The sequence below is a fragment of the Balaenoptera borealis genome (genome assembly GCF_965194805.1).
Source record: "Balaenoptera borealis genome assembly, chromosome: 18".
In the NCBI taxonomy this organism is placed as follows: domain Eukaryota; kingdom Metazoa; phylum Chordata; class Mammalia; order Artiodactyla; family Balaenopteridae; genus Balaenoptera; species Balaenoptera borealis.
The window spans coordinates 40,890,519-40,917,690 of NC_138877.1; the positions used below are offsets into that span (position 1 = coordinate 40,890,519).

At 34.8% G+C, this 27,172-nt stretch overlaps 1 protein-coding gene across 8 annotated transcripts in view; it reads right to left on the reverse strand.

The window, feature by feature from the left end:
- The window catches only part of PCDH9 (protocadherin 9), a 989,134-nt gene that overhangs the window by 902,784 nt on the left and 59,178 nt on the right, over positions 1-27,172 (reverse strand). The window contains exon 3 of one of the 8 annotated variants that reach the window (XM_082365928.1): positions 4,810-11,878. The exons of the other annotated variants lie outside the window; for them this stretch is intronic. Coding sequence (XP_082222054.1) covers positions 11,867-11,878 — 12 coding nt within the window. The 3' untranslated portion in view covers positions 4,810-11,866. Of the gene's footprint in view, positions 1-4,809; positions 11,879-27,172 lie in introns of those variants that run through there. 8 annotated transcript variants of the gene reach the window in all.

Here is a 27,172-nt window from a genome sequence, read left to right on the forward strand (position 1 = left end):
AAGATAAGGAACTAGATCCCTAACAACAGAGAAACAAGACAAATATATGATTAAAAGCCATGAGAGGCCTAAAGAAAGAGGGTTAGAAGGTCTTTATATATTTTGTTTGAAATTCCATAGACCCTTTAATATGGACAAAAATTAAAGAGAAACAAGAGCACATATGCAACAGGAACGGTGGGCTAAGTGTTATGAGTGAGTGGGAAACAGAGAAAAAGAATTGGAAAGCAGAGGCATGAAAGTTAAGTAGTGGGAAGAAGAAAGGTGGGGAAGCAGAATGGTGTGTCAGTTTTGGATTACGTGGGGTAACTGTGATCCTGAGTCTCAACAATGTGATTGCACCATCTTTATTGTTCCTTATTTTCTGCCAGCATCATATGGAGTCCATTCTGCATCAATAACTCTTTATTTACAAAGTGCCAATACTTTCAGTGGCTGTTAAGACTTGCCTCTGCACCACTGATAAATATGGGATTTAATATTTTTTATGAAATAATTTTAGATGACAACCTAAGTGAACTTTGGGTTAGAAAATATTGTGATGGTATTGGTGACTGATATTTTATGTTACCATCTATTGAACAAACAAGGTTGCTGATGGGAAAGCCTGGGGAAATACATGTAAATATCAAAATATGTTCATTTGACTCCAGCATGTGGAAAATTAATCCAATTTCATCCCCTTGTTTTCGTACAGTTCATTTCAAGAAAATCAAACAGTTAAAGTTTTGTATGGTCTGGTAAATTTATGTTTTAATAAACTTTTATATAGTTCCATTTATCTACATTAATTGCCTCAGTGAAGATCCTTACATTGATTCAATATGGAAATAAAATTGCATCAAAGAAAGACCTAGAAAAAGGGTTCCAACTGATTCTATATAAAAAATAGTATCTCAACAATCATGGCTTATATTTCATTTTGGTTTTGTGGATTTTAAATCAACTACAGTTTCAATGGTCCCATTCATACTTGATATTTGAACTTTTAAGAAAAATGAAGGTAAAAGACAAATTCACTACTCTCCACCTAGCAATTAAGAATGTTTGGCAGTGTGTACTCAAGAAAATGTTACCTAATGAACATTGAAAACATAAGCTTTGAGATTGCAAAGTGATATTAAGGAAAGATAAAATTTAAATATTTTAAAAAGTAAATGCAGATAAACACTAGGATATTTGTTTGGTTTCTGAAATTAAATTCCTTGCAAAATTTACAAATATTGATAAATTTTATGACAGTAAATGAAATGCGGAAACAGACATTGAAGAATTAGACTTATTTTCCTGAAAATACACATTAAATGCATCAAAATAAAATTGTTTCATCAACTATATCATTAGTATCATGGACAACAAAAGGACTAGATTATAATTATTTTAATAACTCATTTTTACACAGTTCTGCTCTTTATACTTTCCCATAAATGTCCCCATCTGAACTTCAGAACAGTCCTGTGAGGTAGACATAGGATTTATTATTAATGAATCTAAGACTTAAAATTAGGAAACCCATGATTAAGTTTGTTTAGGTCAACGTTTGGGGAGGTTGCATAGTGTTCCTTCCCGTAGTTATTAAAAAAATGGTTCTGGCCACACTGACTTCATAATGCAGATGTTTATAAAATAAAATATAAATACATTTAAAAATATAAATACATTTAATATAAATACATCTAGCACAAAATACGTCTGTAGTATTTGAACCGAAAAAAGTAAGAGAGCTCTCTGAGAAGATGTCCCTTCTCTGTTGGGATTACAGCTTTAAGAAAGTCACAACAGATCTAGCAAGAAGGGAAGGAAGGGGACACTGCTGGTCAGACAGAGCAACAGACCACTGGGAAAGTCATGAAAGGGGTGAGATATATCATAGACACATCACCTCCTCAGTGGCGGCATTCCAACTGAAGTCCTAGTCAACTTAAACCCATTTAAAGATATCATGGCAATTATATGCTTCAGGTAGGCTATGAAAGGGAAACTGAAGAAACAATGCATCCATCCAGATAATTGGGTGAGTCCTAAGCATTATGCACCTATATATTTTGGGGCAGTGAACACTGCCAGGGAACACACTTCCTGTTTCTTCCCTTGAGGAAATAGATCCTATATCTCCCTGAAGGGCAATAGTAGCTATCACAGAGGAACTCCCTTTAGTCTCTAAGAAAGGCAAATGGGCACATTTTAGAAGTTTTCTAACATAAAAATGTGTAAAGAGAAAATGCAAATAGAACTCTTTAGAGCAACAATTCCCATTCCTGGTTTTGCCACACTATTTCCAAAAGAGATTTTTAATTTGCTCTTATGACAGTGGGCTTATTTGCTAGGGAACGATTTGGGGACAAAAAGGTTTTTAAAATGAAGGACAAAGAGGGTGCTTCCACTTTGTAAAATTTGTAAGTAACTGTCTCTTAGGAACAATGATCTTGTTTTCTGTCCTTGTTTTTCATCCTAATTAATAGTGATCATGAGAAAAGAAGAGCCTTGCTGTATATAATATCTTATTATTGGTGGTGTTATTACTAAAATAAAGAAAATACAGTCCAAATAAAGAACCAGTGTCAATTAATCTTGAACCACCTCAGTTAATTAGCAAAACATTCATACATTTTATAAAATATTCATACTAGGAAATAACTATAGTTCTGGGAACAAGTACACGAATTACATGTGTAAAATATTAGACACTTGCTATATACCAAACTGACATTAAGAGAGTAAAAGTGTCAAGGCTCCTAAATCCCTGTATGAACGACTTTTATCATTCACTGTAGAAGAATGCTAATAGTGTGTCCAGAGAATACTTTGTATAGCAGATCCAATGCTCCTTATGATTCATTCCACTTACATTTTAAAGCTGTTGATAGAAGGTGAGTGTGGTATGCATTCGGGAGAAAAACATGCAAAGAGGACATGTAAATGGTCTCCATTTCCCTACCTATTTCCTTTACACAAAAATAGGATGAAATGGGAAATGCTGTCTCAGCACTCACATTCTCTCCAACTAAAATCCTCTATTTGTCAGTTATTTAAATCCCATCTGTCACTTTGACCCCCTTAATTCCTAAAAAAGTTTTCTCTACATACTAAATTACATAAATTGTTCTATTGCACAAGTAGATCCATAGACTGAATTGAAAGATGAGGGTTTTCATAGATTTTCAGATTCCCTACCCTCTTTGGTGTTTGACATTAAAACAACAGGAAAATTAAAGTTCCGTTAAATCAAATATTCATTAGCCTCCTTAACTGGCTTTAAAGAGAAAATCTATTCCACACCATAGTACAATGCAATGATGATAGTCAAAAAATATCCACCGCAGCAAGTACTGCATGATGACTGTCCAAAGCTCTCTTTGAATAACTGTCTAAATATTAGTAGCAAACACCAAAGAAATAGAATTATTCAAGAACTCATGATTTGATATGAACAAGATACTTATAAATGAAGTACCTCTCTATTAAAATTCTTAGTTCTCTTCCAAATGTTCTGAATTAATTATTTTCACCTTGTCAACTTTTTTTTGTTCTTTCTTTTTCATACATGATAGGAATGTTGAGGGATTTTAGGCATCTCATTTAGTACCACAGAAACTCGAGTCTTAATTAAGACAAAATATGATTTCTCAATAACAAGAAGAGACTGTTCATGCCTACTAGGAAAGAATATCTTACCCTATAAACCTATTATCATTCACATTACAGTTTATACTGTAGGCTTTATAGTATAAAAGAGTAGCCTATACAAAGAAAACCTTCTGAAGTTTCAAACATTGAGATGTGCATCCCATAATTTTTCAAATGCAGGAATAAGTAACAGGAGTCTTTTATGGATAAAGACTAAGAGAAGCATTAATGCAAACTAGTCCAGCTCAAAGTCAAATTACTACTTGATGGTTACTGTACTATTTTTTTTTAATTAATTAATTAATTTATTTTTGTCTGTGTTTGGGTGTTCGTTTCTGTGCGAAGGCTTTCTCTAGTTGCGGGAAGCAGGGGGCCACTCTTCATCACGGTGCGCGGGCCTCTCACTATCGCGGCCTCTCTTGTTGCGGAGCACAGGCTCCAGACGCGCAAGCTCAGTAGTTGTGGCTCACGGGTCCAGTTGCTCCGCGGCATGTGGTATCTTCCCAGACCAGGGCTTGAACCCGTGTCCCCTGCATTGGCAGGCAGATTCTCAACCACTGCGCCACCAGGGAAGCCCCATTACTGTACTATTTTTACAGGATATAAAATATACTAGTATAATGAATGAAAAGTCTTCCTAAGGTATTTAGAAAGTCACTTCAATGACATTCCTCAAACTTCAGAAGAGACCATATATCTGTCTATAAAATGACACCAAATCATATTTTATAAGGATTTTGTATTAACATGTGCTTTTGAAGGATGACATTATAGGGTCTTAATATCTATAATCAGAAAGTCTTTTGCTTTTAACTTGCAAGGCAATAAGTTTAAGAATTAATTTTGTCTGCTATAAAGCTGGCTTGCCTTTAATCTTCAGATTTAATAGGTGTCTTTTTGCTCAGTGCTTTAGGCAGGAAGTTGAGGAAATAGTCCACGTTCCATCTCAGTCAACATAAAATGACATTGAAGTGTCTTCAAATGTTTCCAGGAAGTTCATGCTAAACAGTCTCTCTGTTATATTTGATACTGAATAACAGCAGAAATCCCTGTATTTAATGAGGCTTTTCCTAAGATTCTATGTAATGAAGCTATATGTTCATGATAACTTACTTTATAATTAAGATGTTACAAAACTAAGCATACGTAAGATGCATATACTAATATGTGGATATATGATGATTTATGCAATGGAGAATATCACACATGCCATATATTCTTTCCTCCAATTGAAATTTCTTGGTGTAATTTTGAGGTCAAATTCTTAAAAAAAAAAACCAAACCAAACAAACAAACAAAAAAAAACAGAATCATTTTCCTTGGTTTGCTCTGATAGACATCTTGATTCAGGCTTTCTGCCATTATTTATGTCAATGGAAACCTCGAAACATCATCTGCTCACTAAATTTAAAAAAAATATGCATGAAACATCGGAAACCAGCAAATGACCCTATCCAAAATAGATCCTTCCAGGAATCTTTGAGACAGTTCACATTTAGAAGCGGCAGTGGTTACATTAAGAACTTATGAAAGGGTTCCAATTCTGAAATGCTTTCAATGCAGTGAGTAACTAGCAAGTTCTTTCTCTTTTATTAAAAGTACTCTGCCAGAAAAGCCTACTTCAGTCAAAACAAACTTCCACTTAAGTGCAGACTTTTTTCTAAACATTTTCATAACGTAAATAGTGAAGCTTTTTTTTTTTTTTTCTTTCTCCTCTGTCTTTTCTGATAGGAAGTGAGATTCCAGTTTGGCCAGGAACAATTGTGATTTTGGTTTACTTTTTTACGTTTAGTTATTCTTTCATGGTTCTGAATTTTGCTATATAGGTGCCCGGAGGCAAATGGGAGCATTTTTATACATACAAAGTAGATAAACAATGTAGGAAAGAGGCTCTAACGGACCATTTCTCTGCTCCCCTCCTCTTGCCTACAGCGTATTGTCTGTTCTGCAAGTATTAAAGCTCATCTGAAATGGCTTCTTATACCATTGTTTTTAGACTTAACATTCTTTTTTATTCAATTCCTTATTTTCAGCGGCTGAAAATAGGATGCTTAAACTTTCTCTCAGACCTTCATTTTTTGAATTAGAAATTGAATTTTTGGAAAAATAAAATGGCTTTATCTTTGCAATTATTCAAATCTACTTATGGTATTTTTTTTTAAGAGCTGAGGTGGGAGTTTGGCAAGAGGAAAGAGTGAGAAAAAGTCCACATTACAAATATAAAAGTGTGCTGTGGATCTACTAGGATAGCAGTGACATGCTCTTTGATCACATCCAGCTCACAGTCTGCTCTGTTCCTAGGGGTGGGGGTGGGGAGATGCTTGCTTTACTTTAAAGTGACCTCGTTGGCTAATGTGCACAGCTGTGTTAATAAGCTTGAAGAGAGAGCCACATCCAGTTTTTTGTTTTGTTTTGTTTTTTAATCAAAAGGAATAACAACTGAGATCAAGTGATTCTGAAAGAAGGTGAGCACATTTGGGAACTATTCCACCATGACTACCTTTTCAATAGTCAAAATCATGTCCTTATATTTCAGGGGCACATTTATAAGCCAAGACTGTCCACTGTTCATTTTTCTTCCCTCATTAGGAATTAGAAGAATGCCTTCACAGATGAACTGTTAAGAAATAGCTCGGATCTGGGCCAGTTCTCCTGTGTCTTGGTCTGTGACCTCCCAGGCAAAGCATTCCATCCTTCCCTGCCAACCTCCTCCATCCCCCCACCCAGTAAGTGAGTACGCATTACATGCAGGCTAAAACTATCATGTCCTTAAACAAGTGTCCTTTTCAAAAGTATAATATAAAGCCGACTTAGAAAGTCTGCTGCTATAATGATTTCATGTTCTGATGATCCTGGTCTTTTCTTCTGAAAAGCTTTTTAGTGGTCCCCAGTGAAAATTTGAGATCAGCATTTAAATGCGGGTCTATCTTTTTAACATACTTTAAGTCCTCAGAAGTCACTAAGTCTCAGTAGCTTTGAGAATTTATAAGCATATCTAGGATGTTAAAGAATACCTTCCATGTCTTTTTTTTTTTCCTACAAAATTACACTAATTGGAATTTGTATTTTTCCTCCCATTTGTGATTTGAAGGAAACATACTACCGAATAGGAATAAGATTTGTTCAAGACCATTTCTTTGTGTGAAGCAGCTCTCCCCAGACAGTTAGGGACCAATTATAGGAATTTCCTATATTCTTTGAATTTTTACAGCTGATATACACTCGTTCCTCTCCTAGGTAATAGCAGCACGCACATGTGCAATGAGACACAGGAAAGAAAAAAAAAAGAAAAAAAAGTAATTATGTTGTTCCTTGTTATATGCAATTACCAGCGTTTGGTTAGAATGCCTGTGTGATTTTTAATTCTAAATGAAAAGATTAAGGCAAAAGAAGCCAACATGCTCTTTAAAAGTACCACTTTTCTGAATCAATCAACATATTCATTTGCATTTAAAACTTAGCATTTCTTGCTTCAGTCATATTTTGCTTCCATGTCCTTTGAAGTCCTTCTCTACTTTTCTTTACACTTGTCATAAAGATATTTTTATTTACCATTAAAAGCCTGAGAAAAATTGACCAAGGCCTGAAGCTTTCATGTTCTTAAAGGTTTGCATCTACAGGTTAAATTGCAATAATACAGTCACTGAAAACTGTCCAAGGATGAATATAATAAATAGCCAAGTTCTTTTGATCTTTAAAAAATGTATTATATTAAGTTTTTGATTTCTATGATGTAGAACTATTGCAGGACCTTGTCAGTTCTAATCGAGAATGGAGTCGTTCAAAAAAAACTCCACACATTTTTATTGAGCACCTACTATGGGCTACAACTAGGATAAGGCAAAATTTAAGGTTTTCACCCTCTGGTTTGTGCTCAAATTTGAACACCCGAGTCCCTACCCTAATCTACTCTATGGCACCAAAGAGCCTTCAACTATATTTATTGACCAACTTTGAGCTAACAATGTGGTCAAGTCTTTTGAAGAAATATTAAGGTGAATAATTATGTGGGAAAGTCTTAAGACAGAGACCTGACCTTCTAGGGTATGAGATCCTTGGAAACCTACCTATCAGTGTGACGACAGCAAGCATAAACTAGCAAGGATATGAATTCCTGTTGCTGACTGTCTGAGCTGGAATTCTGCCTCACTCCCTAGTCCTGTGATACCAGACACATTATTTTCAATGCTTCTAAGTCTCACTTTATTTATGAAATGTGTACAACAATAGTGCCCACTTTACAGGTGTAATGAGAATTCAATAAGATATCTTATTTTAAACTTAATGCCCAGCATGCCATTAGGACCTGATAAATTTTGCTATTATGATTATCATCATCATTATTTTTACAAGAAAGGAAAGAAACAAAACTGAACAAAGCATATTCTTTCATACCAAACAAAGTAACATTAAAGGGAAAATTAGACTGTAAATACTAATGGCCATGAAAATCAAACTGTAAATACTAATGGCCATTTGATTTTTTTTATGTTTACTAGTTACCCTACAAAATTGCAAAGAAATTGCAATTTCTACTTCCATGAATAAAAACTACTTTAAAAGCTTTTATTTTCTATAAAAAAAATCTAAGATTAATAACATGGAAACTAGGTAATGGCATTAGGAATAAAAATGCACTTGTGTAGTGTTTGAGTTTTAAAAACTTTGTTTTTAGTTGAACACTTTCACACAAATTGGAGTATTTAATCTTTACAAACACCCTAGATAGTATTTTTATCCCCATTTTACAGAGGAGGAAATTAAGATTCAAGGTTACAGAGCTTCTTAGTGACAGAGGTATCTGACAGTCACTTCTGAATTCAAAATTCTGTAAATCAAAGTTTTACAAGGGTAATATATAGGCTGGAATATTTTCAGCCCACATTTATGGTAAACATAATTTCAGTTTTAATCAAAAAAAAAAAAAAATCCAAGGCATAGCTTTCTATAACAAGTCAGAAAAAAAATAATAACTAATAGAGAGTGTTACATTTTTTAAGCCTGTTTTGACTGCATTAGCAAGGATAAAGGATGCATAACTAAGATACTTTGAACAAATGTTAATCAGAAATATAATCATTGGTTTCATATTCTTTTCAATGGCCCCATGTTGCTCCCCTAACCATCCCCTTGGTTTTGCTAAATCAATAAGTGTAATTTAAGTCATGTTATTCTTCAGCACAATACACCAAAAATAAGTGCCCATAATTATATTGAGGAATGAGAACAGTAGTTTGGAAACAGAGAACCATTTACAATTACAGATGACCCTTGAATAATATGGGTTTGAAGTTCAAGGGTCCACTTATATGTGGAGTTTTTTTAATAAATATGTACTACACTACTACATGATCCATGGTGGGTTGAGTCCCCAGATGCAGAACTGCAGATACAGAGGGCCAACTGCAAAGTTATACACAGATTTTCAAATGCCTGTGGGGTCTGCACTCCTAACCCCAGTGTTTGTTTATGGGTCAACTGTAATACAGACTTGTTTTTGATTTACAACAACAATCAAACACTAGAAAACAGAGTAACTTGTATAGGTAAACCTCGGAGGTGTTGCAGGTTCAGTTCCAGACTGCCACAATAAAGGAAATAGTGCAATAAAGTGAGTCACACTAATTTTTTTGGTTTCATAGTGCATATAAAAGCTATGTTTACACCATACTGTAGTCTATTAAGTGTGCAATAGCATTATGTCTAAGAAATGTACGTACTTCAATTTAAAAATACTTTATGCTAAAAAATGCTAATCATCAGCTGAGCCTTTAGCGAGTCGTAATCTTTTTTTGGTAGAGGCTTTTGCCTGGATATCGATGGTTGCTGACTGATCAGGGTGATGGTTGCTGAAGGCTGGGGTGGCCGTGGCAATTTCTTAGAATAAGACAACAGTGACGTTAGCCATGTCGATTGACTCTTCCATTCCCGAAAGATTTCTCTACAGTATGCGATGCTGTTAGATAGCATTTTACCTACATGAGAGCTTCTTTCAAAATTGGAGTAAATCCTCTCAAACCTTGCTTTGCTTTCTTAACTAAGTTTATGTAATATTCCAAATCCTTTGTTGTCATCTCAACAATACATTGAAAATCTATTATTTAGTGTAGCTACCTTTATGAATTATCTTATCTAGGTCTCCTGGATAACTTGCTGCAGCTTCTACATCAGCATTTGCTGCTTCATCTTGCTCTTTTATGTTGTAGAGATGGCTTCTTTCCTTCAACCTCATGAACCAACCTCTGCTAGCTTCAAACTTTTCTTCTGCAGCTTCCCCTCCTCTCTCAGCCTTCACAGAATTGAAAAGAGTTAGGACCTTGCTCTGGATTGGACTTTGGCTTAAGGGAATATTGTGGCTGGTTTAATCTTCTATCCGGACCACTAAAATTTTCTCCATATCAGTAATAAAGTTGTTTCACTTTCTTACCATTCATAGTTTACTGAAGTAGCACTTTTAATTTCCTTCAAGACTTTTTCCTTTGCATTCACAGCATGGCTAACTGTTTGGCATAAGAGGCCTAGCTGTCAGCCTGTCTTGGCTCTAGACATGCCTTCCTTACTAAGCTTAATCATTTCTGGCTTTTGATTCAAAGTGAGAAATGTGTGACTCTTCCTTTCACTTGAAAATTTAGAGGCCACTGTAGGATTATTAATTGGCCTAATTTCAATATTGTGTCTTACACATGCACAGTTTATGGCACCCAAAAACAATTACAGTAATAACATCAAAGATCACTAATCATAGATCACATAACAAATATAACAATAATGGAAAAGTTTGAAATATTATGAGAATTATCCAAATGTGACACAGAGACATGAGGTGAACAAATGCTGTTGGAAAAATGGTCCCTATAGACTTGCTCTATGCAGGGTTACCACAAACCTTCAACTTGTGAAAAATTCAGTACCTGCCAAGCACAGTAAAGTGAAGTGCAATGAAATGAGATGTGCCTGTACTGTACTTGCTCTTTGTAACCACAGGCATACCGTGCTGTTCACTCACCTAACAGAACTCTGGGAAGACTGTATCTTTCCACTGCATAACTATTTGCAAACAGAGTTAGAAACTAATCCCTTTAATCCAATTTATTTGCTATAATCAGATTAATCTTCTTATCTCACCAATTTTCACTGTCACTCTCCCCTTCCCAAGACCTTCAATGGATCCCCACTGTCCACTGAATAAATAGAGATGAATTTACAGAAAAACTGAATTCAACATTCACCATGTATGACTTCTGCCTTACACTGTCTTGTCCTGTGCCCTTACCTATTTAATCCAGAAAGGTCCTCATCTTTTTCAAAGTACACTGAAAGCGTCATCCTTTTTTGAGGATGTCTTTGGCCACTCTATTCAAAACTATTCCTTCCACGAATACCAAGAGCAAAAAGCTTTCCCAGCTTCTAGAAAAGAAGTATTGCCCATCTAGAGCTCCTTGTCTTTATCTCATTTATGGGTTTTATCTCTGTACTATCTTGAAATAGGGTCATTTATTGTTGTGTTTTTTTCTGCTACTAGAGACAGACTTCTGGTAAGTAAGGCAATTTTTTTTTTTTTCACTTTTATAGTCCCCAGCTGCAGCTGAATACAATACTTTACATATAGCAGGTAACCAAAAAAAAAAAAAAAAAAAAGAAAAATAGCATTTTGTTCTTCTTTAGGGATGTTAATATTGAATCTAGTGAAGGAACAAGACCTTATTTTCTACCCTCCCTTGACATTTATTTTTATGAGTTGCTGGGTGTGGGTGTATGTGTCTGAGCAATGCCCAGGGGAACAGGGTCAGGTTCTACTGGTAAACCAGCAGCTGCAACTGCTTTGATGATTTGCTTGAAAAATATGGGCATGATTCCAGCTTGGGTAGGAAATCTAAGGGGAAGCACTGCATTCTAAAATCCTATACTCTTAGAACTAGAAGACCTCATCTGATCCAAGAACTTCATTTCATACAGCAACTAACAATGAGGAATATTTCTTTTCTAGAAGCTGAGAAAGCTTTTTGCTCAATACTTATAGGAATAAAAAAAATTCATCATTTTTGATCAATCGATCAAAACCGAGGCAAATAATAATCAGAAGGAGAAAAATATCATTAAGCTTAGGGATTTTATGCTTTTAAGGTCTTATAAAGTCCTCAGGAGGTAACAACCACAGTAGAGCTGCAGGCAACATCTCCACTCAATTCTGGTACCATTTGCAAGGCACCATGGCCTGGATGCACTCAGAGTTCCTGTATCATAATTGTGCCTAAAAAGAAAATTATTTTGTTGCAAGATGAAAAGATTCTTAAAGATACTTTTTCATTTCCTAAAAACACTCATCCCCAATTATATGAAATTGTAATCTTTAACAAATTTCCCCAAATTTCATCTTCTTATAACTAAAGACCTTTTTGTGCTATATTTGTTTTAAGAATTCCATGTTTTACGTTAAATAAAAGCACAAGCTGCCTTTTGGAAGGGAGAACATTCCATATCCCCAGAAGAAACTTGTATGTTTTCCTGGTGATAGGAAGTGGAACTCTGCCAAGCAGTGAACTAATGAATTAGACTTTGGCAGCCCTCCATGCCTGACACAATTTATGAAATCTACCGTTTCCAGACATCCACTTGTGCCTAAGGCCTCTCTGTACTTTTCAGAGTAAAAAACATAACATTGCTAGACTTCTGATTTTACCTTATTGATGAAGAAAGAATTATGAACAATATATGTTTTTCTAAACCGAATCTCTAACCATTTCTTCAGTTTTGCAACAACAACAGTGAATCAGTTGAAATCAGCATCTCTTTGGGTAGATAGCAGAATATTTCTGTCTCTGATTAAATTAAATCCCCTTAGACATGACAGACCTAATCATCTCAACAAAATGTCTGCTGCCTCACAAAGATTGATGCCCTTTTGGAAAGAAAAGAATATCAGCTCTGTTCAAAGGCATGTTGTCTTGTCTTCACATTCTTGAAACAAGAACAGAGGCTTTTTTTTCACACTAAGGGAAAAAAGTAACAAAGCCTTCCATCAGTCGCTGTGAAGAAGGAATCATCATTAATGCTACTTTAAAACTTACTTTATTTGGGGGAACCTCTTTCAAAATGATACTTAAGAAATGAGCAAGGGGAAGATGAGAAAGCTGCACATTTCAAATACCTAGGAAAAATAAATATGAGTTGCTAATTAGAGGACAGAGGCACAAGTCTCAAGAAAGTGATGTCTTCTTTCTAAATGCATACATAATTATTTCTCTTTCTTTGTAAGTGGATGACATCAGCCAACATCCGACTTCAACTGCATTCCAGATACTTCCCCAACTAGCCCTAATCACTGGCCCCTGGAACTGCCCTGAGGGCTCTTTTTCATTTCTGGCATCATGGCCACCCTGCCCTCTCCCCTTACTCTGTTTATCCTCGGGTACCTGCATGACCCTGCGCCCCAGTCCAAGCTCCTCTTTTCAACTTTCTTCTCTAACAGAATCAGTTGTCCCTTACACAATGTATTTTTTAAATATTTTATGGCATTTCTCACAACACACTTAACAACTTGTTTAAACATATTTTCTGTTTGTAAATTTGTGAGTTTTCCACCTATAAAACTGTGTCATTTTTATCCTCGTATACTTTGAAATGACTTACACATTTAGGGCTTTCCATATGTGTTGATAAATTCATACAATTAAGTCAGTTTTTTTGGGAAAAAAATCCTTAAATATCTGCTTGCTTTGCTTACCCAGTTTCTTTTTCTATGATGCTTTTATTTGCAGTTACTGGATTTACCATTTGCTGAAAAATATATTTACAGTATAATAGGCACTGATGAAAAATTTAGTTCACCCTGAAATAACTGAATCGCCAGAGAAAATCATTTTGTATGAATGACAAAAGCAATGTCAGTGTCATTTGCCCTTGTTGTGACCTTAGAATTACAAGGACACACAATGAATACACACGTGTACTTTGGCATCTTACTCAAGGCATATACTGGTTTATAGAACTAATTTAAAAAGAATTGGTGCATTGAATTAAAAGAAATGTAAAGAAGAAGAGAATAAAATTAAACAAACTCCTCATATAAGACATAAAAAGTAAATGTATGAAATAATCTACTGCTAGTTTAGAATATACAAGAGATACTGTCTTGTTTTGGTAACTTATGCTGTATTAAGAAATGTTTTCTATCTTATAATGGTTTCTTTGTACCTAATTTTCATTGCATTCACTTAATGGATGTCTTTTGTCAAAGGGGTTATACTTTCTGTACATACGACTTTCAATTTTGTATTTTGGCATCCCATCCCAGCTTATCAGATATTTCACAGTTTCTCACTAACTTGCTTTTTAAAACTCATATCAGTTATTTTTCAGAAGCAAACTAAAACTCTGTCTGGAACTGAATGCAGTAGGTCAGCAGGCTCAAGTAATTCCAGTATCATTTCTAAATCATTCAGGTTTTTCAGAGATAGTTCAATGCTTCAGGCTTTTCTAATATTTTAAAACCTGTTATCAGGCTTTGGTTTAGTGATTACTTGATATTACTGCATCAGAGGCTAGAGCATTACATAAGCATGGGGAGATTTCCAAATGGGAAACAAATGTAGAAAACAAAATTTATTTATGTTGAAATGGGATCATAATTTTAAGCAGGAATTACCTAATGTATGAAAAAAAATATTCTTGTATTTTTTATAACAATGGAACATATGCTAGGTGCATGATGTGTTCCATTAGGTGATTTTATTTTTAAGTCATCTCTTTAAGTCCCAGGGCAGTCTCCTTTCTCCCTCTATATTTGTTGAGGAATTACTCACTGTTGACAGAAGCTAGATGCCCTAAAGGAAGTCTCCAGAACACTAAGAACTGTACAGAGAGGAGTAAGACATTGGACTCACTCTGAAATAACCAACAAAAGGAAGCTGTTTTGTGGGAATAAAAAAGCAATAGCAGTCTCATCTGGCTTTTACTTAGGTGTCTAAATTCTATCCATACTTTAAAACCCACTCAAATACTAACATAGCTGGCAAACCTAAGCCTACTTCAGAGCCTTTTAGGTCTCCTTCTTGCCTGGAACGTTCATCTCCCTGATTTTCATATGGCTCCTCAATTTCACCCTTCAATCCTCAGCTCAAATATCATATCTTTAAGGAGACTAGCCTCTGTAATAAATTTCCCTTGCCTATCACTCTCTAACACATTTCTTCAGAGTATGTAACATTAGCTGATATTATTTTTTCTTTGCTTATTTCCTTCTTTGCTTTATAAAATAAATTGCTTACCTTTTGTGTTATCTCCCATATCCTTGGTGCCTACATCAATGCCTGACATATATTAAATAAATATTAACTGGTTGAATGAATGAAGAAACACACTCCTTTCTGAGTCTTAATATGTCTTCACTCCATCTTATCTCTGATCATGATATTCATCCTTGCCCCAAAACTTTGCATATATCTCACCTGGCCACTTTTCACTCTTGGAATTTATGTAATTCAAAAATATCCTTTATTAAGCTACAAATTTCTTGACAGCTGCGTTTTCTTTTATTCATTTTTGAAATATTCATGCCTTTAAGACATACATACACTAAGTATTCAAATAATATGATTTGAATGGATTGATGTAAATTATATCAATGGCGAGTTTAAGAATAATTATTTCTATTTTCCCCAGCAGCTTACAAAATGTTCAGTTTTCTAAACGTCTCTGAGATGCACCTCTATTACTATAGCTCTGGCCTGTGCTACGGGTAAACTCTACTGACTCTCAAACCCATGCAAAATCATGCAGAGGTAAGTGCCTAGAGCTCCAAATAATTTCTTTTATTGAGCAGGAACTGAATAGGAAATAAAACATGCCAAGTGAGATAATAAAATAGTGAGAGTATTATGAATGTGGTCAATTTTTAGCTTTTATATTTATTAAAGATATTTCTCTGGTCATCAGAAGGCCCTTTAGTAGAATACAACCTTAAAACGCTTGTATAAGCAGATAGAGATTTTTGAAACTTGAATTTGAGACCTTAATGGGCATCATCACTTCTTTATTGACAGCATAATTCTCTCAGTCTGGGCTCTGGTAGGGAAATCAGACAACTCTCACTGCAACCTGGGGGTTGACATTAGTTAAAAGCATAAAATCATAAAGCTTCTGTAGTGAGTTTAGACGCCAAATGAAATGGAGCAATTTTAAAAGTAAACTTCTTACAAAGGTAACTGAATGTCAGAATCTTAGTTTTTGTTTTTGTCAAAATAACAATATTTACAAAGTCTTTCTATAGTACATCATATACACATTCTTATAATTGACTTAATTCGTATCACTAGATCTTTTAATGTTCCTGAGAGCAAAGTTACAAGGGCATAGGTGTTAGTGCTTATTTTAGGTCCAAAGAAAGTAAAAATATCTGCTTTATTTTGTTTCATACAGTAAAAACTAAGAGAACAAAATGTCTATTTATTTCCATATATCCTTGGCTTGAATGTTTATGTAGCTCACAAACTGACAGCAGGAATTAGAAAAGTCGACTTTCTTCTTCAGTGCCTTTTATCCCAAAGCATGAAAGACTCCAATGCACAGATAAAAAATAAATAGTTTTTGTCACAGCTTTACCCTTTATGATATTTTGTAAGTGGGGCTTGTCTTCTATGGTGTTTTTACCATATCTATATAATCAATGGAACACTAAATAGATGACTTAGGCAAAAGATACAGAAGCTGTCATGTTGAAATTACACTAATTCAGCTTATTTCCTATCAGTGAGAGGAAATAATAGTCTCCCTGTTGTACAAAATAGCATCATACTCCACAAGAGAAATGGTTTCACTCTATTCCTGGGCAATAAGATAGACCCAGTGACACTGTCTTTCTTCTGTAAAAGGACCATGAATAGATATGCTATTATCATTTCTATCCTAAAAATGAAGAAATTGAAGATCAGCAAAATAAGATGATTTCTTCAAGATCATACACCTGGAAATTGCCAGAATGGCAGAAGTGATTTGAATGGGAGGATGTAAGAAAAGAAGGTTGCTATGTAGAGTGATCAACTGTCCTGGTTGCCTGAGACATGGGACTTTTTGCTAAACCGGGACAGCCTTGGGCAAAGGATAAGAGTGGGGCACCATATGTAGAGTTGTATAAATCATGGCAAGGAGTTTAGAATTTATTCTAAAGGAAAGTGTTTACAACTGAAGTGTTTTAATACAGGAATGGCATGACTTGCCTTGAAGCCAGTGCAGAATGTCACATCTGGCCCACTACGGACATACTTGGTCCTTTACAACACATCCTGAAATCAAATGAAGCTTACAAAATGAAAAGCAATAGGGTGAGTTCTTGGAACTCAAGGAGGAAATAATGGATGCCAGAGAAACCAGACTAGGCCCTGGAAAATGAGAGTAAAAATTTTTTTTAATAAAATACTACTTTAGATTTTCAATTTATTGAAACATTTTCATTTAAAACCATTAAGATAACTGGGGAAATGACTGAAAGGGCAGGTGGTGAATAATTTTTTGCCTAACAAATGGCAACATATCTTCTTAGAGAGCTCATTCAGTAGGTGACTCTTAGAAACAAGTCCATTCATAAAAAATAAATAAATAGGTAAACCTGACATTGAAAATAATGTAGCATTTAGTGCAAAGAAAACCAATACTGTAATAAAGAAATAGCTAAACTATGCAACCAAAATATATTCTTTTTGTAAGAAAGGAGCCTTTGCCTGCTTATTTTTCCTTTTTTAAAAAATTATTTTTAGCACAGGTGTTAGAACTTTAAGGGCTTCCTTGTAACTCTGTAAACGAATCAATTTCTAATATGAACTTCTTTCCTGTTTCCTCCATTGTCAAAGTACTCCAGCTCAGAGACATTCTGAAGAGCGTCTTCAGATGAGCATCACTGCCATCTGGGAAATCCTGACTCCTCTGAGTTTTTGTGACTCATTTCTCTTCAGCCTTGTAGATTTCAAACAACCAAATCATCCATAACAGCAAAAAAATGCAACAAAAACAAATACTCCAAAAGTTTCATGTGTCTTCTTTTCTGTGATAGAGAAAGAGCATTCATATTTCTGTTTGATTAAAAATTCAATCTTACGTCATCTAATGCTGTTCTTATCTTAGGGTTTATGTTTTAAATACCGTGATTCAAGTGAACAGTCAGTCTGTAATACTCTCTACACCACTGTGTTTTATCAGATATAAATTAGCCAGTTACTAAGGTATCATGAGCCATTAGCATCATTCAAGCATCCCTCTTTAAGAAAGGATACTTCTGGGGCTTCCTTGGTGGTGCAGTGGTTGAGAATCCGCCTGCCAATGCAGGGGACACGGGTTCGAGCCCTGGTCTGGGAAGATCTCACATGCCGTGGAGCAACTGGGCCCGTGAGCCACAACTACTGAGCCTGCGCGTCCGGAGCCTGTGCTCCGCAACAAGAGAGGCCGCGATAGTGAGAGGCCCGCGCACCGCGATGAAGAGTGGACCCCGCTTGCCGCAACTAGAGAAAGCCCTCACACAGAAACGAGACCCAACACAGCCAAAGATAAATAAATTAATAATTAATTAAAAAAAAAAAGAAAGGATACTTCTGTTCATAGGCACCTAAGAGAACAATTTGTTCTACAGAGTCAAAATCTAGATTCCATCTGAATATTCATGCAGCGCTGAGTACAATTGAATTCTTATATCCTTTGAATTAATGTGGTTAGGAGCTAGTTTGTGGAGAAGTCAAGCAATTTTCCTAGTCACTTTCATATTTTAAGCATCTCTGAAATACAAGTACCGTGGAAAAATGTATTTGAAATTTCAGATAATCTAAATGGAACAACAGTAGTAAATGACATAAATAAAGAGATTCTTGGGATGAATACTCTTCTTGGGTGTTTTTCATCCCTCTTTCAGATCACAGTACAATTAATGGGATAAAATGATTTAACAGTCTGGGTGTCTGGTGGAAACCACTCCCAATCCCCTTCCTGATTTGCAGAATGAGCCAGAATTGTTAGGCAATTTTCCATAATTTTACTTCGGCTGTAAATTTATGTTCAAATACAAGGAAACTCTCAGGGAAACAAAGCATATGCAAACAGACAAACCTCCCAGTTAATGAAATGTCTCCATGAGGACTGCAATCGATAACAGTATAATCTATGTTCATAAATAAGAGTATGGCCTCGAAAGAGTAGAGGGCAGTGATGAATTATTCAGGAGGTCTGCTATGCTGCTGTTTCCAAGTTTAAAACTCTTCAGCGATAGAACACCTGGCTTAGCACCCGCTGACTCCAGCCTCCTCCGAACAGCTAAATCTCTTTCTTCCTTCCTAATTTATCCACAGAGCCCAAGGCTCTTGCAGCTCATCTGAGGGTAAGTTCAAAAGAGAGACACTGAACTCCAAGTGGAGTAAGTCACTTTCGGCAGGTCACCCACCCACAGGCAGAGCTATTATTTAAGGTGGGGACCTGTTGACTCTAGAAAGTACCACTGACAGTACCTAGAAGACTAGGACCTCATAAACACTTTAATTTCTAGGGACTGTCAATGATGGTTAATGTGAGAAGGGAGAGGGAATCAGTAGTTAATAAGGAAGAATAATAGAAAATGAAACTGTTTCCCCTTGTCAAATGTCTGCAATTTGTGCCTCTTCCCATTAGTTTCATAACCAGAGAAGATGTTGTAATCATAGCAACCACACAATTCCTCCAAGGATTATGAAGGGTTTTGCCTTCTCTGTACTTACTAAATTTATAACTGTGATATGCTATAGGCAGTGAATAGTGTTTGTGAATTGGGGAGAGGCAAAACTTATTAGCTGGCCTAGCCCACAGTCTAAGCATCTTGGTCAAGTCAGCCTTAAGTGACCCTAGGAGTAGAGATTTTGCCACATCTTCTGGGAAGCAATTATACAACCAATAATTTTTAGCATTATTAATTTTTCATATTCAGACTAAATTTTCCTTGGCTTTATTCCTTCCATTTATTAATACTTTTTGGCCTAAATAGCTACCCTAAATAATGTACATTTGCACAAAACTAACATTTGTGGATTATAACATTTGATAAAATAGAAAGATAATGCTAGTCTCTGTCTCAAATTGTAGTTCAAATTTCTCCTAAAATGCAAACATTTCAAAAACATGTCAACTTTCAAAGCACCTGACTCTCCGAAAGCTTCTCTCTAGAACTTTAGTTTTAAAACTTCAGATGATTAAAGAGGACTAGATATATTCTCTTGGGAATTTTGCTGTGAAATATTTTTATTTACGTTCACACACCAAATACCTCAGTGTTGACTTCCACTTGCTGGACTCCAAGCTCACAGAACGTCCATCAAAAGCCTTTCCTATCTGATCGCCAGAAAAGATTGCTCTGAGAAGAAGGTCAGCAGTTTTTGACCTAGTTCCTGGCCTGCAGGAGTTTCCATCAGAAAATAAAATTGGCCATACTTCAATGCCCTCTTCCAAAACTCCTGAATGAGTAGAGAAGGTATGATGCTTCAGAGTCTTTAGCATCTTTCTTCACATCAAAGAGAAAGGAAAACTGATGGAGAATCCCCTAGACATTACTGTTTAAGGAATAATATATTCAGAAAAAAGAGAACTGTTGAATATACACTATTCCATACTGAGAAATCAGCACCTTGGTTTAAGGTCACTAAAAGAGAAAATCTTTCTTAAGTTTGTCATTACATTTTGCAGTGAAATTTAGAAGTTAACAAGAAAATATGGGAAAAATCATGTATGTACTTTATGGCTCTCCAGCTCTCCCACATTCAGATCATGATCAGAATAGCCAGGACAATTAATTAGCTACCATATGTAAATAGTAACACAAGTTCAGCATGTAAAATCAGAGAAGTAACCAACTCTGGGCTTTCAAAAATTTGGTTACTGTAGCAACTCCAACTGCATGAATGAGAATCAAAAGGAATCAAATATAAAGAAGCACATGCAGATCTTTCTCAGCCATGATAAATACGATGTGGAGGTCAAGACCATAGCTTTCAATTAAATTACAGGAATTGTTCATAATTTCTTTTTGGAATCAACCCATTTTATTACTTTAATATCATGGTGTTATAAAAATCTATTTGTATTCTTTTAAAAATCTGTATTCTGAGACAAACACTTAACATGACACCTACCCCCTTAACAGATTTTTAAGGGTACAATACTGGTGTCTATATGCACAATATTTTAGATATCTGCTGTAAAACAGTTGTTTATGAATTAGTCCTCAGAAAAGAGGAATCAAGCTACTCTCAAGTATAATATGAATTAAAAATATCTAAAGCCCATATTTAATAGACATATAGTATAGGATCTTGAATAGTACTTTCAGAAGATAGATTAGGCACTTCAATCTCTTTTGTCAAACAAACACAGTTATTAAAATTACCCTTGATGTGTGCTCTAAATTTTCCGTCTTAACTTTGCTTCTCTGTCATTATATTGCAACCATTTAAAATTCCAGTGCAGGTTTTCTATAACAAGGTCACATCAAAAACATTAAACTCCTTAACTTCTAATCATTGTAACATTTCATTTTATTTTGTAGGAAGATATGCAGGCAGTAATTATAAGTTCTGGTTTTAGTTATTAATATGCTAAGGCAGACCAAAAAAGAGTTTATTTTTAATCCCAAAACTTGCTATGTCAAATAACTGAATTTAAACACTGCATAATATAGTATTTGGTGAGGATATATAATATCATTGCTTATAATTTTATATTTAGGTGGCCAAAATGTATAATTCTTTAAGTAATAATCAGTGACTTACATATAGTCAGGAAAACTATCAATGAACATGTCCAGATTTGTTTACTAGTGATCTGAAACCAGGCCATTACAATAAAGAGAAGCATAATAACAGCCTCCAGGAATTTTAAAGTAAAAGATAAAAGAGGTTCCTGAAGTTTGTGAAGGGAATAAATGAATAAATGAAGTGATTTTCCCTTACCTTACTGTAAAAATTAATTAGCTGAAAGTTTAAAGGAATTAGTTTTTAAAAAGTTATTAATCCACTCAAACATAATTATATGCTTCAATATCTTCTAGGCATTGCCCAAATGCATGTGCATTTGCACATAATGCAATTATAATGTGTCTCCAAGTTCATTTTCTGTTGTTCTCATTTTGTCCACAGACATTTTTTATGCTTGTTATTTCTATTAAACACAGATCTATATTTTGAAAAACAAATCTATATTTCAGTTAAAATATTTGAAAATACATAATATGTCTACCACAGAAAAATACAAAAAAAGTATTAAGAAGAGCCAGCACTGGACTCCGGCTGTCAAAGCCCCACTAACCTTCTAGACAGCCCACCCCGCTGGGGCTCCTTTGCCATTGTTCCAAGGGCCAAGCCTGTTCTTCCCCTCAGGCTTTTGACCAGATTGCTGTTTAAGTGTATTCCTCTGGTCTTCCTGGCCTCGATTTCTTCTTTAACTCCTCAGATCTTCTCTGACCATGCTTTATAGGTAGAAATTTTGCCTTGCTCCCTCCGCCCAGTCACCTTCTATCTCAACATTCTGTTTTGTGTTCCTATAGCAGTAGCCCCAGAAATTACCTTACAAATAAATTCATTTACCTGCTGACTCTACACCCCAGTGAAAGCCCCATCAGGCAGAGACCTTGATAATCTTGTTGATCACAACAATGCAACATCTCATACAGGACCTTAGCAAAGTGTAGGTACGCGATAATGTGAGTTGAAAAATAATGTGTGAAGGGGAAAAAATGAATTAAAAAATAAGAAATCTCATATAATCCTATCACTTGGAAGTACACTTTGTTAACTCTCTTAATATTATTTATCTCTCTCACTTAATTATTTTCATTAGTGAGCTATGATAATGAATAGAGTTTGTGCTAGTTAAATAATAAGTTGAACCTAAATATGGTTATACATCATAAAATATACATGATTACTCTTACAAAGTGAAGTCATATTATAGATATTTTTCTGTAACCTGCAATTTTAATTTACTCATACGTTAATAAAAATTTCCACATGTCATTGAATTCTAAAGTTGAATTTTATGGCTGTAGTATATACCATCATATATCTTACAATAGTAATAACTAATAATTTATGTATGCTTACTGCATTACGTTCTGTGTTTAAAATCTTATATTAATTATTTCTTTTATGTTCTCAGTAACTCTGATATTGCTCCACTTTATGAATTGTCAAGACTGCCTTTGGATTAAATGGCAGAATGAGATTGAATCCAGGACAAAGAAAACGTTTTTATTCTATCTATCTATCTATCTATCTATCTATCTATCTATCTCTTTCAGGAAAAAAAAGTTTATCCAATTTATACTGCTACCAACTCTTCCTGAGAATGTCTTCATGAGAATATCTTTTGGAACCTAAGGTGATTTTGGATACTTTATTTTTGACAGGTGGATAGGCGTTAGTTATTACCTTTTTAATATAATTTTATTTCCTAGGGAACTTGTATAGTTTTTCAAGATGTATTGGCATTTGCATCTTTTTGTCTGTGTAATAAATCATATTTGAATGACTGCTTTGTTGATTTATTATTGCTACTTAGCCTATTATGCTTTGTTAATTAGAAGCTACATAACTCTACCCATTTTGCAGACAATATGTTTATTACAAGTAATGATTTAACCACATTTAAACTAATATGATTAATCATGATTTCTTTTTTTTTTTTTTTTAATTAATTAATTTATTTATGGCTATGTTGGGTCTTCGTTTCTGTGCGAGGGCTTTCTCCAGTTGCGGCGAGCGGGGGCCACTCTTCATCGCCGTGCGCGGGCCTCTCACTATCGCGGCCTCTCTTGTTGCGGAGCACAGGCTCCAGACGCGCAGGCTCAGTAGTTGTGGCTCACGGGCCTAGTCGCTCCGCGGCATGTGGGATCTTCCCAGACCAGGGCGCGAACCCATGTCCCCTGCATTGGCAGGCAGACTCTCAACCACTGCGCCACCAGGGAAGCCCAAATCATGATTTCTGAATCTGTTTATTCTTGAGTTGGAAACTCTTTAGTGTGGGGTCAGTTGGCCTAAATTGTTAAGACCAGGAAATCTGCAATGGCTTCTTCTGGATTTGTTATCAGCATGCTCTCCCATCACCACTCCATATACAAAAATTTTCACATACGCCATAACTCCCTGGACTCTTATACTTCTTATACTTCTTTATTCACTTTTGATACCTCTGTGAGTACCTGAATGTTTTTTTTTTTTTCTCTTCTATTAGATATGTATAAGAGCCCTGAGAGCAGAATCTTGGTTTAGCTTAATGCTGTATCCCCAACCTCTGATACACTTGGATCCAAAAGATTCTTGCTCAGAGCAGGCATCCCAAAAAATAACTGAATGAACTGATTCATGGTATCCCTCTCAATTGGAAGCCTAGTTTCGCTACACTGTACAACTTTGAACAAGACACTTAACTTCTTTGAAAACTCAGTTTCATATCATACAAAACATGGACATTTGAGTATGTACCTAAATTATGAATGCAATGGGTATATATAAATTATTTCCTTAGTACATTATTTTAGTTTGGTAACACAACATAATTGATATTTTCTGTCAAATGAAAGTGTCTGCTTATTTGATTAGACTCATATAGAGCATGATCAATAGGAATTTTTATGAATTTTGAGTTTGTATCATTTTGATTGTTTTGTTTTATATTCTATGCTATATTACTATAGTGGTAATAGGAGAAATAAAGTTACTTTTCTCTATCAGGATAAAAATGTATAATATTGGAACAAAATAGCCTACAATGAATCGTCAAAGTTCGAGTTTATTTCTGACTGCATTTCTGCCTAGGAGACCACAACTTTACAACTATTTCTATTATCTGAAATTTTCTTTGGTAAACTAACACTGGAAAATGTATTTGAATGACACTAATAATCACATAAATTTAGAAAAATGATCACTGAAAAGTAAGGGTTTTTAACACTGTCATTAGTGATTTAATTAGTTAATTCTGGTTTCTTGCCTTGGAACAAAACGTTTCCTTATTCCATCTTAAAGTTATAAATTCATTATGACTTTTTAAATCCTTTGTCCAGTCTAAGTGTAAAATGTTTAGGTTACATTATTTGACTTTAAAAGGGACCATGTGTGTCATTGGACAACATAATAAAATGGTTAAGAACAGAGAGAATCTGGGGCCAGACTATATAGGTTTTAATCTGCTTCTACTACTTAATCACTGCATCACTCTCAGCGAATTACTTAAACCCTTTGGGGCTCTATTCCCCCTTTTTAAAATGAGGAAGGCAAGAACCCTATTTACTTCATAGTGTGATTGTAAGGATTTAAGATATTAATATAAAAAACAATAAGGACAGTACCTGACTTTGGTAAGGAATGTATCATATAATTCTCTAGTACATAAAGTCAAATTTACTGTTTTATACAGAGAAAAGCCACTCTTCATCAAGCTTTCACTAAACCGTAGAAAAGCTTTTGATGTAGACTTCTAACTCATTTGCTTTAAGTCAGCATCTTTTTCTTTATAAGTGTTGACATTCCCCTGTGGCAGGAAAATCAACATTTTCAGTCACTTGCTTTAACTAACGGAATGAGGCCCAGCTTCAGCATCTATCCATTTCCAATTTGCTTTCAACAGCCTTTTAAATATTTGGAAGTTCTAAGCCCCATTTTATCTAAATATCAGGATTTTGTTTCCTTTTCTTCATGATTATGCCACGAAGTATAGTTATTGTGCTATAACCAAGCTTAGAACAGATCTGCTATCTGGAGTTATATTCATAACCCAATTAATTAGCAAAAGTATTACAATTAATGTATAGAGAAAATTTAGATTTACATGAAATAGAAACCAAGCTCCTTCTAATAGACTCATGGAAAAAGGAAAGGAGACAGAGCTGTCTTTTGGAGCTTGAGGTCACATCCCTACTATTTCAAGCAGAAACAAATTGTTTGCTTTACAGCAATAGATAACAAAAGCTTATATTAAAAATGACAAATACAATGCCAGGAGAGAAGAAAACATGCTGATAAAGGCAACCATGTCGTAGACAACTTCTCTGGAAAATCACTTATTATCCAAAACAGGTGGCAATCTGTATTCACATTTATGACAAGTTGTGACAAAACCTTTATTCTTTCAGCCTCCTTATGATGTAAGATATCTGATTGGAAAATGATTTCAATTTATAATCTCTCTGCTAAGCCTTGGCATCATATCACCATTTTATGTTGCTATAGTTCAAGAACATTGATTCTAAAGGCTGATACAGAATGTTCATAACCATGGGGAAATAAACAGGGAAGAAAAGGAAATACGGGAGAGAAATAGATCTATACCAAGAATACTAAAAAAGGTCTTCAGTGACTCTCAAAAGGGGTATTAATAATACAGAAGAAACACACACACACACACACACACACACACACACACACAAGACTACCAATTGTCAACCATTGTTCAAGGTTCATTTAAAATGCTTTTTCAATCTTTAAATTTTTGTTACCTCTGACTTGAGTGCACTCAGCTCTGAATCTCTACACTTCCTAAAATGACTTTTAGGGCCCCTTTCATGAGTAAGTCTGGATCACTGCAATATTCCTAAGAATGAGCAACAATTCTAGTAGATTTTTAATAAAAGTTTGTTGAATAAGTAGGTATTAACATATGTTTTATCTACTCTTCCCTACTCCTCGCACATTCACAAGACATTGCAAACTCTTCAGTTGTAGAAACATTATTCTATTCACACTGGTGACACTGGCAGTCAACAGTGTCATTGTAGAAAATTAATGGTTGTTTATGAATGGAGACCACAGCTATATTTGTCAAACAGATGACTGAATTTGACATGAAAACCAAGAATGCAAATATGAGGCAAGAGCTTGCAATAAGTGAAAATTCACATTTTAAGAAATTAAAGCTATAACTTTCTAAAATCATCAGTTCAAATTATTTACATATATTTTGCAATGCTCATGGTAGTATTTGTACTTAATTTAACACTTCATTAAGATAATTAAAAACTAACCCATTGATGTGTTTTAATGTTCTACTATAGAAAAGTCCTGTTTTATTTAATTTTTTTAAGGAAAGCGCTGGCATAGATTTAACTCATAAAATTATTGCTGTTTACATGTCCTTTGGCATCTTTTAAATAAAATCTTATAGCAGATTCTGAAATACTATAGCACTTCATTTTTAAATTATTGTCATGAAAAAGCTGTACAATGAACTAAAAAGATTATTTTGTAAGCTAAACAATACTTTAAACTTATTCTGTCGCTATTGAAACTGTCACATCAATGTTAACTCACATAGAATTTTAGCAAACCTGTGTTACTGAAAAAAAATCCAACAAAGTATCTATGTATTTTCTAACAAGATATCTTTAAATGACACTTTTTACTATTAAAATAATAAAAGCTTCTTCTACTAACCACTTAAAAGATATTGAGATAGTGAATTAATCAGTTTAGCCCTCATTTTCCTGTTCCGCATTTTTTTGTCCAATTAGCTCATTGCTGAAAATATCACAGGGCTTTCTGATTCTTTCTCTCCT